General features: G+C 35.3%; 1 protein-coding gene across 4 annotated transcripts in view; it reads right to left on the bottom strand.

Moving 5' to 3' along the window:
- The window catches only part of SEC23A (SEC23 homolog A, COPII coat complex component), a 30,039-nt gene that overhangs the window by 13,986 nt on the left and 4,012 nt on the right, over positions 1-12,041 (bottom strand). For all 4 annotated transcript variants that reach the window (XM_065063966.1, XM_065063965.1, XM_065063967.1 and 1 more), the window contains 10 exons: positions 11,164-11,405; positions 9,318-9,375; positions 8,966-9,052; positions 7,563-7,799; positions 7,381-7,460; positions 6,343-6,487; positions 5,841-5,999; positions 4,890-5,005; positions 2,693-2,816; positions 1,433-1,513 (listed from right to left, as the gene is read on the bottom strand). In XM_065063966.1, the coding sequence (XP_064920038.1) occupies positions 1,433-1,513; positions 2,693-2,816; positions 4,890-5,005; positions 5,841-5,999; positions 6,343-6,487; positions 7,381-7,460; positions 7,563-7,799; positions 8,966-9,052; positions 9,318-9,375; positions 11,164-11,384 (1,308 nt within the window). In that variant the 5' untranslated portion in view covers positions 11,385-11,405. The remainder of the gene's footprint in view (positions 1-1,432; positions 1,514-2,692; positions 2,817-4,889; positions 5,006-5,840; positions 6,000-6,342; positions 6,488-7,380; positions 7,461-7,562; positions 7,800-8,965; positions 9,053-9,317; positions 9,376-11,163; positions 11,406-12,041) is intronic.

Genomic DNA, 12,041 nt, shown 5'->3' with positions numbered 1-12,041 from the left:
GAGAAGAGATAAAAAGCACATATAAGTTAAATTACTCTTCTAAAGCACACAGTAAAACTTAAGTAGATGGCTTACACAGTGTATAGTATGTAGTTACACAGTCTCTAGTGACTAACAAGGTAACAGTACACAGACAGGGATGTATTTCAAGTGACAATTCATTTTTGTCATCCAAACAACACCAGAACCCAGTGAAACCAATTAAAACAATCAGTCATCCATAATGGACCCAGAGAAACTGCAAAACATTCAAGGAAAATTATGCTGGCGATATTGTCACTGTGCTTGTATTCACTCTTAAAAGAGTCATGGCTAGAATAATTGTTCAGTTACCACTTTAAACAAGCTGCATGCATCTACATTTTATTCATATGTTTTACCTCTAAAACTTTAAATCAGATCATTTCAACAAAAAGGTTTTTGGAATAGAAATTAATCATTATATAATTGCAAGGCAACACACAAATTCACAATTAAATTTTCTATTACTTCCTACGATTTAGACGTATAGCTTAAACAAGAAGATGTAAAATTTACTGGGGTTTGGGGTTTTAACTTTTATTCTAATTTATGTAGTCCTTCAGATGATTAAATAAATCTGTACCAGAACACTTAGAAAAAAAATGCTGATTGTATCGAGACTTTAGTTCACAAAGATGCAATTATAAATACAAGGAAAATTTAGGCATAAAAAACACTTGATTAAAGCTGGTTTCATACTAGCAAGTGCTCTACAATGCAGATTGTTAGGAACAAAACTGAGACTTTTCAAATGCAAGAAATTTTGGTTACTGGCAGGAATTGTTTTTTATTAGTAATCAAATGCAAAATTAAGCTGTAATAATATTATTTGATAGGAAAATAAAGTAATTATATAAGTCTGATGTAAATTTAAAGGACTTACTTCAGGAGCCTGTAATAGTTGGATAGTCTAACCAATTAATTCAATGGGCATTTGGTGAAACAGCTACAAGAACAGGAAGACAGGACTAAGATAAAGGGGATGTTTCCATGGTCTGGTGTCATCCTGTTTTCTCAGTCTTTCTGAAGTAAATATTTTTATGGTTCTCTTTGGATAAAAGGACATAGCTCTGATTTTAACAATAAAGCATGCTAGCTCACTTTCTGCTTGGTTTCTGCTATGCCAGCATATAACTTCTCTGTAATAATTTTAAAGCAACCACTCAGTGGACAAACCTAAACAAGCAACAAAGGATTTGCAAGGTCTAATACAACTCAAATCTAATCTAGCAGTGAACAGAAGCTTATCCAAAAAACAGCCCCTTGCATGCATTTAATTTAAAACCAGTAAAAAGTGAACACTATTTGTTCTGTTTATGGAAGAGTTCCAGCTCCTCTTCAAACCCAGAAATCCAAAACCTTATTTTTCCACAGCAGAAAATTACCTTCATTTTCAGCAAAGTTTACTTACATTTTCTGAGACACAAGGTCCTTTAGAGTTGAGAGAAACACAGGGTCCAATCGCTCCAGAAATCTTCACTTCTCTTGAAGTCTTCATATTTAGAAGAAAAACAGACATTATTTTGGCACACTAAGAATTCAGTCCTATTTTATCACTAGTTAAAGAAAACCTCAGTGTGTATCAGACTTTTGATGCCTTTAGGAAAGGTTACATATATAATAAAGCTTGATACATCTAGAGAAACTTTTCATGTGCTCACTTCCTACACTTAAGTATGTATGTTAGCTGTACCAATTAGTACATCTGAAACAGTATGAGCATAAATTAAAACATGGAGAAAAGATGCTGTTATTTATAAACCTAAGAGAAAGTATACCAGATGTCTATTTTCTAGCAAAGTAATTAAAATATTCACAAGATTAAATTAAAACTGAAGACTGGTAAAATAACCCTGTGCATACCCCACAACTAATTTATACACTATCTCCTAAACTTATTTAGCTAAAAGCAAAATCCAGTTATTTACATTCTTGTGATGTCATTTTCCTGTTTGTAGTGATTGGTACATCCCTCTAAAACTCCCTTTTTGCATTTTCCAGGATCTTCTAACAAAACCCACAAGAACATGTACATGAAAAAAAAGAGGGTTCAATTATTTGTCCTAGTAATAAAAAACTTATACAGATTTTTACTGAACATACTCTTATGAGTTCTGTTGGAAGAGATACCTATTTTCAGAAGATATATTCTATATATCTTCTACAAGGCAGGATTGTCATATTTTGCAAGAACCATCACAGAAGACAGTACCTGAACCTACAGCACATGCATCTCTAAGCTTCTCACAACAGTGGAGGTGAAAATGAACATTGTTAAAGTGCCAGAAGCGATTTTGATAATGGAAAATTGAAGGAAAGCTGTCCTGGACTACCTAGAGAACCTGGACCTACACTCACGAAACACTCATGACTGATACCAAAGTCTACGCAGACATCATTGTGAGTTTCTAACAGAGACACGTATTCAGTTTGTCTCCCTTTTAGGTGTCCCTGAATGCAGGGTAAGAAGGAATTATTGTTATAACTAACTCAAATTTACAGAATCACGGAACTGCAAGGAGATAAGCCAGGCAGTAACAGCTATGTCCAGTCCAACCCCAACACATCTGTTTAACATGTTCCCAAAAATTCTTAAATGGCAAAGATTCCACAGTTCGTAGCCATCCTGTTCCCAGTGCTTCACTAACATGCTGCATTTTTGTATTCTTACCTTTATTTCTAATGTGCCACCAAATCCCATTTTAAATTGTCCTTGCATATCTTTCGTGAATACTCTCTGAAAGGTTTGTTTGAATAAAGATGTATTGAAAGAGTCTCCCATGACCATGTAGCCTCTAGGCAACAACAAAACAAACAAAACCCTCAAGTTAAAACAGATTACTTATAATGCAATAATTTAGCACACAGGATTTATATAGTTTATTTCTATTAAAGGCTAAAACTAAAGACAGTGTATTGTGAGGCACATTTTTGCCTTCTTAAAATGGACTATCACTAAATTGGTATTTTGCTGCAATGCTAAAGAGGAAATTTTTAAGTGAGCTTCTTGCCAAAGCAGCATCTTAAGATCATTGTGATTATAATATATAACAAAATCTGTCACTGTAAAACTGCTATACTGGACTTAAACACTACAAATGTCTTGTAACCTTGTAATGCAATGTCAGCTTACTTCTAATATTCAATACTCCAAACTCAGTTCCACACCATTTTGTGTAGTTCACTCATTATTTCAGGTTTAAATCTATGCTCAAGAAGCATGATTTATTTTTATGCTTAGCAATATTCTGTGGATGTAACTGCAACAGTTGCCACTCATCACAAAACATCATACACTAACTACATTTAGGAAATAGTAATGGGAGATATTCTTTTTATTAATTTAAAAAATAATTAAACCATATTAGTAAAATATGTTAATAGGTCAAACATTACACCCAAAAGAGGTTACATAATTTTCAGGTGCATACTCAAAAATAGAAGAAAATAGACACAGGCAGAATCAGAAATTCCTCCCTGTATGTAGGATGTAACCAAATAAAAAACAGGAACAGGTGTAGGAGAAACAAACTACACATTAAGGCTAGTTTTGCTGGAGTCACAAGAGCAGACAGAAAAATTATGCACATTATAGAAAAATACAGCTTGAGTTTGACGCAGAAAAGGAATAGGAATCAAATATACAGGTAAAGTCATAATCTTAAAGATACTGAGCAGTGGAAACTCCCAAGTTAAGGCTATACACACAGCTCCAAGAAGAAGCAATCCAGCAATAATTACTATGGACTGAAACTCAGAAGCATATGTTCACCACAACATGCGGCTGCATCTCTCATTCTTCTTGGTATACCAAGGTATGTAGCGTGTGCTTAAGATCCTCTCCCGTATGAAGATACTGATAGACAACTAAGGCCCCTTATCTGCAGATATACCAGTAATTAAACCGATAAGCAAACATGCTTCATTTAATTTTACCCGCAGTTGATACTGACAAAGCTAAGAGTAATAAGCAAGAAAAATGAGCTTGGCAACAGAATCCAGACTGAATACAGAAGTCTACCCTAAAAATCAAACGGTATGTAAAGCACATGGCTATACTTCTAAAGATGAAATGTTATAAGCATAGGAAAGACTTTCAGAAAGAAAAGACAGTTTTTGAAAAAATATGGAGGAAGAATTGGCAGGATTTACAAACTGAGGTACTTAACATGCAAGCAAGAGTCAAAAGCTATCCCAGACTGTAGATCTGCAAACAGGAAGGGTGAAGGTGTCATCCACAGTGACAGAAAACAAGGGAGTGGTTTCATGAGAAACACTAGAACCTGCTCTGATCATATTAAAGCAAACTGATGGCAAGACAAGCTGGAAGGAATACAAGACCACATCTGAAATGCAGAACTGGACAGATGGAGCAAAACTCAGGAGCAACATATGTACCTGATAGTCACCTAAGACAGTAGCTGAACCTATGAACAACAGTATATAAAAGGGCATCAACAAGACAGAAAGAATAACACAAGGTCTTGTACCACTCTGAACAGCAAAAAAGGAAGGACGAGAGGTCCTTATTTTAAAGAAACCTGCAGCTTACTGAAAAATAGGAACAGTGCATAGGATAAATTGCCTGTTTAAAAGACATCCATGTTATTTAAGCCGCAAACAGATGATATTAACAGAAAAACAGCAAATCCCCTTCTGATTAAACCCACAATTGTGGTGACAAATTTGCCAGAGGTTTCACAACTCCAGTACAAATGCAACCATCACAGTGTATCAGAGTAGGTTTGTGCATTTTTCTTTTTAAAAGTAGCAGAATGTTTTTGTAAGTGCTTCCTGTTAATCAATCAAAAAAAAAAAAAATTAAAACTGCATCTTCGTATACTACTGAAAAATGAATAGGCACATACCCAGTGTAGTTGGGACAACACTTCATCTCCAGTAGACCAGTCTGATCCAACGCACATGCATATATGTCAATAACATGACCATTTGTTGCAGCCCGATTAGCCAGGGCTTCAAAATGCTAAATCCAAGATGAAAATACAGTTCATAGCAATTTATGATGTGAACTCTCCTTATCTTTATATTGAATCCTAAACTCCCAACATTTTTCTAAGACAACATTATCAGACTTTATACACATGATATTTTAATACAAGCCAGAAGAATATTTTTTTCCTGAAGCTAAAATTAAGTCAGCAATTTTCAACACTTTGGGGTTTTTTCCTCAGCAGTTGAGAACCTGACCGACACTAGACAGACCAGTGGTTGCTATTTAAACTAGAAAATTACATTGATTTTTTTTCTTTTTAAACTTTGCATTAGCTACTAGTTCCAACACACAGAATTGAATTTACCTTTCTAATCTCAAGTGTCTATAATGACAGGTGCCTGTGACTGAGCTATTTGTTTAAGCTCCCATTATAAACAGTTAAGATGAATTCCACAGGTTCTGGATGCAGTTCACCTGCTCAGACATACATTTAAGACGAAATTAACTATGCCTGAACTCTACTGCCTAACCCTTCCTCATCTACAGTGAGTTTTGAGCAGCTGCATTAGAAGCAGACAGCCTTACTCTAGAGATATCATTTAGTCACATAAATCTTTTCTGACTTAAACCAGAGAAACACTCCAAACAACTCGAATGTGAGCTAGACAAAGCCCAAACTCAATATACTGAAATTTATTAAGAAATTCCTGAAGACATAGCACTATTCAGAGACAGGTAAACAAAATCACACAATTCCCACATCTTTATACATTCGCTACCACTAACAGTATTTTACAGTGCCAGACAATGTAAATGTTTACTCACTGGTAAATTGCTTAAAATATCACCCCAAAACATCTCTTACCTTAGTACCCTTTTTAACATATTTAGCATTGTCTTTTTCAATGTCATGCCATGATCTTATAGGTAACTTCAACTCATCCCCTACAACCATGCCAGGTCCTTGCGTAGCTGGTCCTCCAATGAACATCATTATACGTGCACCGGTATTAGGAAAAGTGCACTGCAGGAAATAAAACACAAATAAAACCATGGGGTTTTGCTACAAACTGAACAAAAGAAAAAGTTATGCGAGTATTCATCACGTTGATAGGATTCCAGCAGTAACTGTACATTTTCCCTCCCAAAACTTAAATCTGCAGTTAAATGCAAGTCTCAATTTTGCCTCATTAAAATGCATGAACACCTACAATTATTCTATACATGTAAAGGATGATACCTATCAGAATCATCACACAAATCTAATATGCATCAATTACTAAGGTTTTTACATATTGACTGCAGTAGCTTTTCTGCAACAAAATGATCTATTTACATATTAGCACAACTGTAGTTAAGGCTATTACCTCAAGGAGCCCTACAGCTATAGAAAGAGCCACTCCAGAAGAACGTAAAGGCCGTTTTCCTTGTGGAACGGGCCAAGGATCCCTCTGGAGTTCACCCAAAAGATCAGTAAGATTCATATCAATTTTCTGCACAGGTTGCAAAAATCTGTAAACAAATACATGGAATCAGTTTAAAGTCAAATTTTTAAATAAAAATTTTATCAGTTGCTCACTAGCAATATATAATATTAGACATATATTAGCAATGACTCATTCTAGATTCAGAGCAATGTCTTTGCATTACCAAGTCGATGCAGTTTGGCATTACTAAACACACAGCACACTCTGCTTAAGTTCAGCAAAGAGCTTGTAAACCAAAAACTTGCTGACTCGCCATTATCCAGAAAGAACCCTATCTAGGCAAAAGAATGCAGCAGATGATGAATTTCAAAAAGAAACTCGTTTCACTATTTCAGTCAAAATCAAAGATCAGAAAAAATAATAACATGTGAAGCATTTATTGTGCTCTCTGCTACAGGCTGCAGCTACTTGTTGGAAGGTAGAGACTGAAAAACTGTCTCTCTTTTTTATCATTTCATCAGTTTATTCGATGTCACAGTGGAATACACAGGAGAACGAAACACCAATCCACAATTTCCAAATGAGAGACAAAAGAAGAGGGGAGAGGAGTGGAAGAGAGAGAAAATGTGAAGGCAAAACTGGATATCCACATAAGGAAGGGGCACTAAAGCAGTTATTAACACTTTCCAGCATACCAACCAACAGAAGCATCATTATTTACATATCTATAATATGCCTATATAAAGTTCTCTCAGAACATTTCCAAAGCATCACCCAGATCATTTTACTACCACTCATTACGTCTTTTCTTCCCAGTGCAAACTGTAGGAAAGAAGCAGGTTACAACCATTAGTCTAGTAAATTTGTGTCTGATCAAAAGGTTCAACTGCCAGTCGATCGTCTTCACTGTCATAAAACACATTGTCCAGTAAATCAGTGCAGTCGAGGTACATTTTTCAGATGTTTTAAGCACATTACCTGTTAGAAGGGGGTGGCTGCTGCACTTGAGGACCCCGACCAACTTGTGAAACAGCTACTTTTGTAAGCCCCAGCATTTCCTGTAGTCAAACACAGATTTTATTACAAAATTTGTTTACAAACCATTTGAAGTTCAACATCATCACCTCGATGATTTCTTTTTGTTTACTTCTGTGTGTTACCTGAAGCTGCTTTGCAGATAGGTCTTTCGTTCCTCTGAAGACATAACTCTTGGAAATTCCTTCACAGCCAAGCTCGTGAACCTGCACCATTCGGCCAAAGGTAATGAGACCTACTAGCGCAGTAGGTGGTAGGAGACTAAGTGACATTTGCATGGATTCCTTCAGAGCTTGCAAGTCTTCATCTTCCATGCATGTGTCCACAACATAAAGAAATATCAAAGGCATCTGAGGACCACGCTTTAAGAAAGACAAATGTCAACACATGAAAAACAAATCCTGCAATACTTACAAGATCAAAAATGAACAAATAAAGCACATTTTGTAAAAGTTTTTATTTTAATCATACCAATAATGTCAATGTTCCATTTAACTTAGCTCCCTCTCACACAGTAATTGGTATCTGGGGCTAATGGGGAACGAAACCCCTACCACAATGAACTCTGCATGAAATTGAAATGCTTGCTAGAGAAGAAAAGAAAAAATCCTTTCCAGAAGTAATGAGAGTTTTGAAGCATCTGTCAATTATATAAATCTTTTACCACACAATGAGCTTATATTGCTCTAAGTGAACATAATAATCATAAAGCTATCCAGAATTACAAAATATTCCAACCTGATGATATTCTGTGGCATTTCACCTTACAATTTTACTCTAGAGATAGATCACTGGTTCTTTTTATTCTTTCTAAATTTATTTTACTGTACTATGAGCCAATACCCCCCTTACTTTGCATTACAAAAGTTGGCAAAAACTAGAGATAGTCTTCGCTCTTCACTCTTCATAATCTGAATGCCTCAAACTCTTACAAATTTTAATCCTCAAAAAGGGAATTAAGATGTTGCAAATTTGCAATTGCAATTGTTTGCAATTCTGCTGTTTAGGTTCACTTTTTATTTCTATTCAAGTAACTTCTACCCTAGAAAAAGATTAATATTAAATTTCAAACACCTGAGTTTAACATGTGTTAGCTGTTTTCTCTAAACCAGCTAACCCTAAACCCAGTTCATAACCATTTAAATATAAAATTAAATTCAAATTACTAGTGAGAGATGAATCAACAGTCAACTGAATTTAAACTGAGAAAGTCTGAGCAAGCAACAGTAGTAAGCAGATCACCAGCACAAACACAAATTAGACTCCTGGTAAAGAAACAGACCTAATAGAAATATTGCCTTTAGAAGAGACCTCTCTTTTTTTCTCCTTTTTTTTTAAACCAGTCTTATTAGCCACCCTTATGTTATTACAAAAAGTTATGTTTTCAGTTTCCCACTGATCACATAAAGTTCAATCTACTAACAAGCACACAAACTCTTAATCATTAAAATGCAGTGAACAAATGAAATAAATTCTTCTTGTATCTTGCAAGGCTATAGATATTAAAGATGTTATTTAATTATTTTACCTGTACTACATATTCAATGCTGGAGAACTGAGGCAAAAGTTCAGCTGGCTGATTCATTTCAGATATGCCAGCATAGGTAGGAGGAAACTGCAAATAAAAACACAGAAGTTAAGTATAAACAAAATATAACAACTTCTGCAAAAACAAAAACATATGCATGGACTACCATCCTCTGCAACAGATGCTCACTATTGCCATTATGAAAAAAAGCTCAAGGCAATCCCTGAAGATAGAGCTGCACACTCATGCTCTTGCTGTCAATTTCAGTTCACAACTATGGTTTGAAAAATGGGGATTTTCACTTCTCACTTAAAAAAAGATTTTCTATATAATTAATGTTTCATTTTCTTACCTGATTTCTCTGATAACAAAAGTTGCAAGCCCAGAGTTTCGCTCGATAATCCACTTGGCTATAAAAATACCAAAAAAAAATTTATACAGCATGAATAATTCATTTCCCCCCACTGACACCAGAATATGTTTAATTTTTCAAAAACACATAAACCTGAAAAAGCTTCCTCCTAATATACTTTCTCCTAAACACCTATATTATAAATTCAAAATAAGTGTAGTCTTATGCAGATATATCATGCAAATCATGGTCTTTAGAGAGTAAGAATGGTCTTCAAGGAAAAGAAGCAAGTAAGAAATTCAATAATAGACTCAACACCTTTATTAGAGATTTTCTGCATGATTCTAGGCAAAACATTTTAACTCTCCCTATCTTTGCATTTTTCTCCTTTCTCAGCCCATGCCCATCAGCTCTCAGTGTCTGAGACTAGCCTGAATATACATTACACCCTAAAAAACAACCGGTTCCAACTTAACAGCCCTCTCCCTAGTGAGAGAGTTTTTCTATTTATGAGCCTACCTCCATAGTTAAAATAAAAAAATGCAACTTCATGCCATATAGACATCTTACAAAGTCCTACTCGCATCTTATGGGAAAGAAAGCTTTAAGTGTTTTCAATGTGCACTTCTTGCTATCATATCTTCTCCCATCCACAAGGGCAAAGATCTTTTTAAAATATGATTAAATCTTTGGATAAGTCCCAGTATGCTGTATATGCAACACAGCTCCACTGGGATCAAAGGATCTATACCAAATTCAGCCCAATACTCTCTGCCACACAGGCTTCAAAAGGTTCCCCCTAAACTGAGTCTCTAATCACACCTTCAAAATAAAATAAAAATCTGGCCATGACTTGCATACATGCAAGAAAAATACACACAGTTCAATGTAATGTCAGGAATCTGACTGACCCTTTACAGCTTTGCCTTTCTGTTATTTTTCTTCCAGTCCTCAATAAAAGATAATCCTTCTGAAATAGCTAGCTTCCAGTAAGTCTGACTTCCAGTATCATCAGCCACTGTGTCTGTTTAATACTGAAACACAATTTTATATCTGTTTTGAAATCATCTTTTCTCCTAAGCAGGGAGAACTCATTCATAAAACTGAGTTCGTCCTACAGAATCTTTTACATCATGTCCAATCTCTCCCTATCACTCAGTACCTTTCCCGTGCCTATCAAACTCCACCTTAGAAATTTTTCTGTTTCTTTTCCATACTTCTGTTACTGGAATGACATATGAAGCACCTCCTCTGCTTCCAACTTAAGCTTATCCATGACTAGTCCACAATCATATGTGCTTGTGCCAATATCACCCTTTACCTTAAACAGCTTTTCACCTCTCTTGGTCCTACTCCTGATTTATCTATCTATCCATCCATCACACTTTCTAGCTTCTATTTTGGTAAACTAAACCAGCTAACCTGTTTTGGTCTACAAATGAACTAAGGTCAGTAATAAATACAGTTTATTTCACTTGGAAACTAAACTATATCAAGGCCTAATAGTTAAAATATATAGCATTGTAACTTTTTACCCAAGTAATTTTCTAGAGGCAAAATGCAGCATACTAATTCACAAGATGTGTAGTTGCAGAAAAATAACATAACTAATCATTAACTAAATTAGGTTGAAAAAACTCGTTAAATTGAAACCATGTTCTAAGCATATATGTTACATATGCAAATCTGTGTGCAGAAACTTCTAAACTGTAGAAGATTGAACTGTATACTCATTTGAAGTGTACATGAACTCCCGCACAGCAAATCTTTGGCATAGTTTAACTGGCACTATTCTAAAGATAGTTTGTAATGTAAAATATTGGCATAATGTATGTATTAGGTTTACCATAAAGGATTCAGAACAGCTCGACAGGTGGTCCTACTGCACAGAACTGGCTCATACTGAATAGGAGGCAGGTCTGGCCGTTCCTTCAGTGGTGTGAAGAGGGCAGCCACCGGGACCACCATTCTTGTGGCTTCAAGACGACTTGAAGGCCAAACATTCCAGCTGAATCTAACTCCATCTCTGTCCTCATTCTGCTGGATGAATTCCAGGAAGGTTGTCATGGTCAACTTCTCTGTTTATCACTAATAAAAATAAAAAAATAACCATTAGCAGAATGTCAAAATGCAACTGTTTTTAACCACTAAATATTGAATGCTCTTAATGACAGTCACACATTCAAATACTGTGACAGAGTTACAATCAATAAACACCGAGTAGTGCTTCTTACACCCAAAAAGCAATGCACAGAACTCCAAAGTGAAACAAAAAGAAACTAGGACTCCTAGGATGCAGCAACCTCTTCAAAATAACAAATATTTGGTATCTTGCAAGTTAAATACACAGTGTTAAAACAGTCCATCTTATGATCCCTTTTTGACTTACGCAACAAACTCAGGCAAGGAATAACTAAAGCAGTAATTCTAGGGTAGGTCAGAGCAGAGAATATGCACCACACTAACACTGTAAATAAAAAAACTTGCTTACAAAGAAAAAAATACACACTGTTTTGAGGACTTTCACTAATGCATCTAGTTATTCATTCTGTTCATTACTCAAGAATCATTCATCCTTGCAAACAGTTTAATCCTCTAACTTCTTTTAAGAATCAAATAGTAAAAAGTATTTCTCCTAAATGTGGTTGGTTTTATGTCTTCTGCTGTATCAAATTTTGTAAGAGTTTTCTAACTGTATTTTCAGTAACTCATAATGAATCCTAC

The sequence above is a fragment of the Columba livia genome, chromosome 5 (genome assembly GCF_036013475.1).
Source record: "Columba livia isolate bColLiv1 breed racing homer chromosome 5, bColLiv1.pat.W.v2, whole genome shotgun sequence".
NCBI lineage: Eukaryota > Metazoa > Chordata > Aves > Columbiformes > Columbidae > Columba > Columba livia.
Note: the sequence above shows the minus strand (reverse complement) of the source record. Positions and strands in the feature narration are given on the sequence as shown.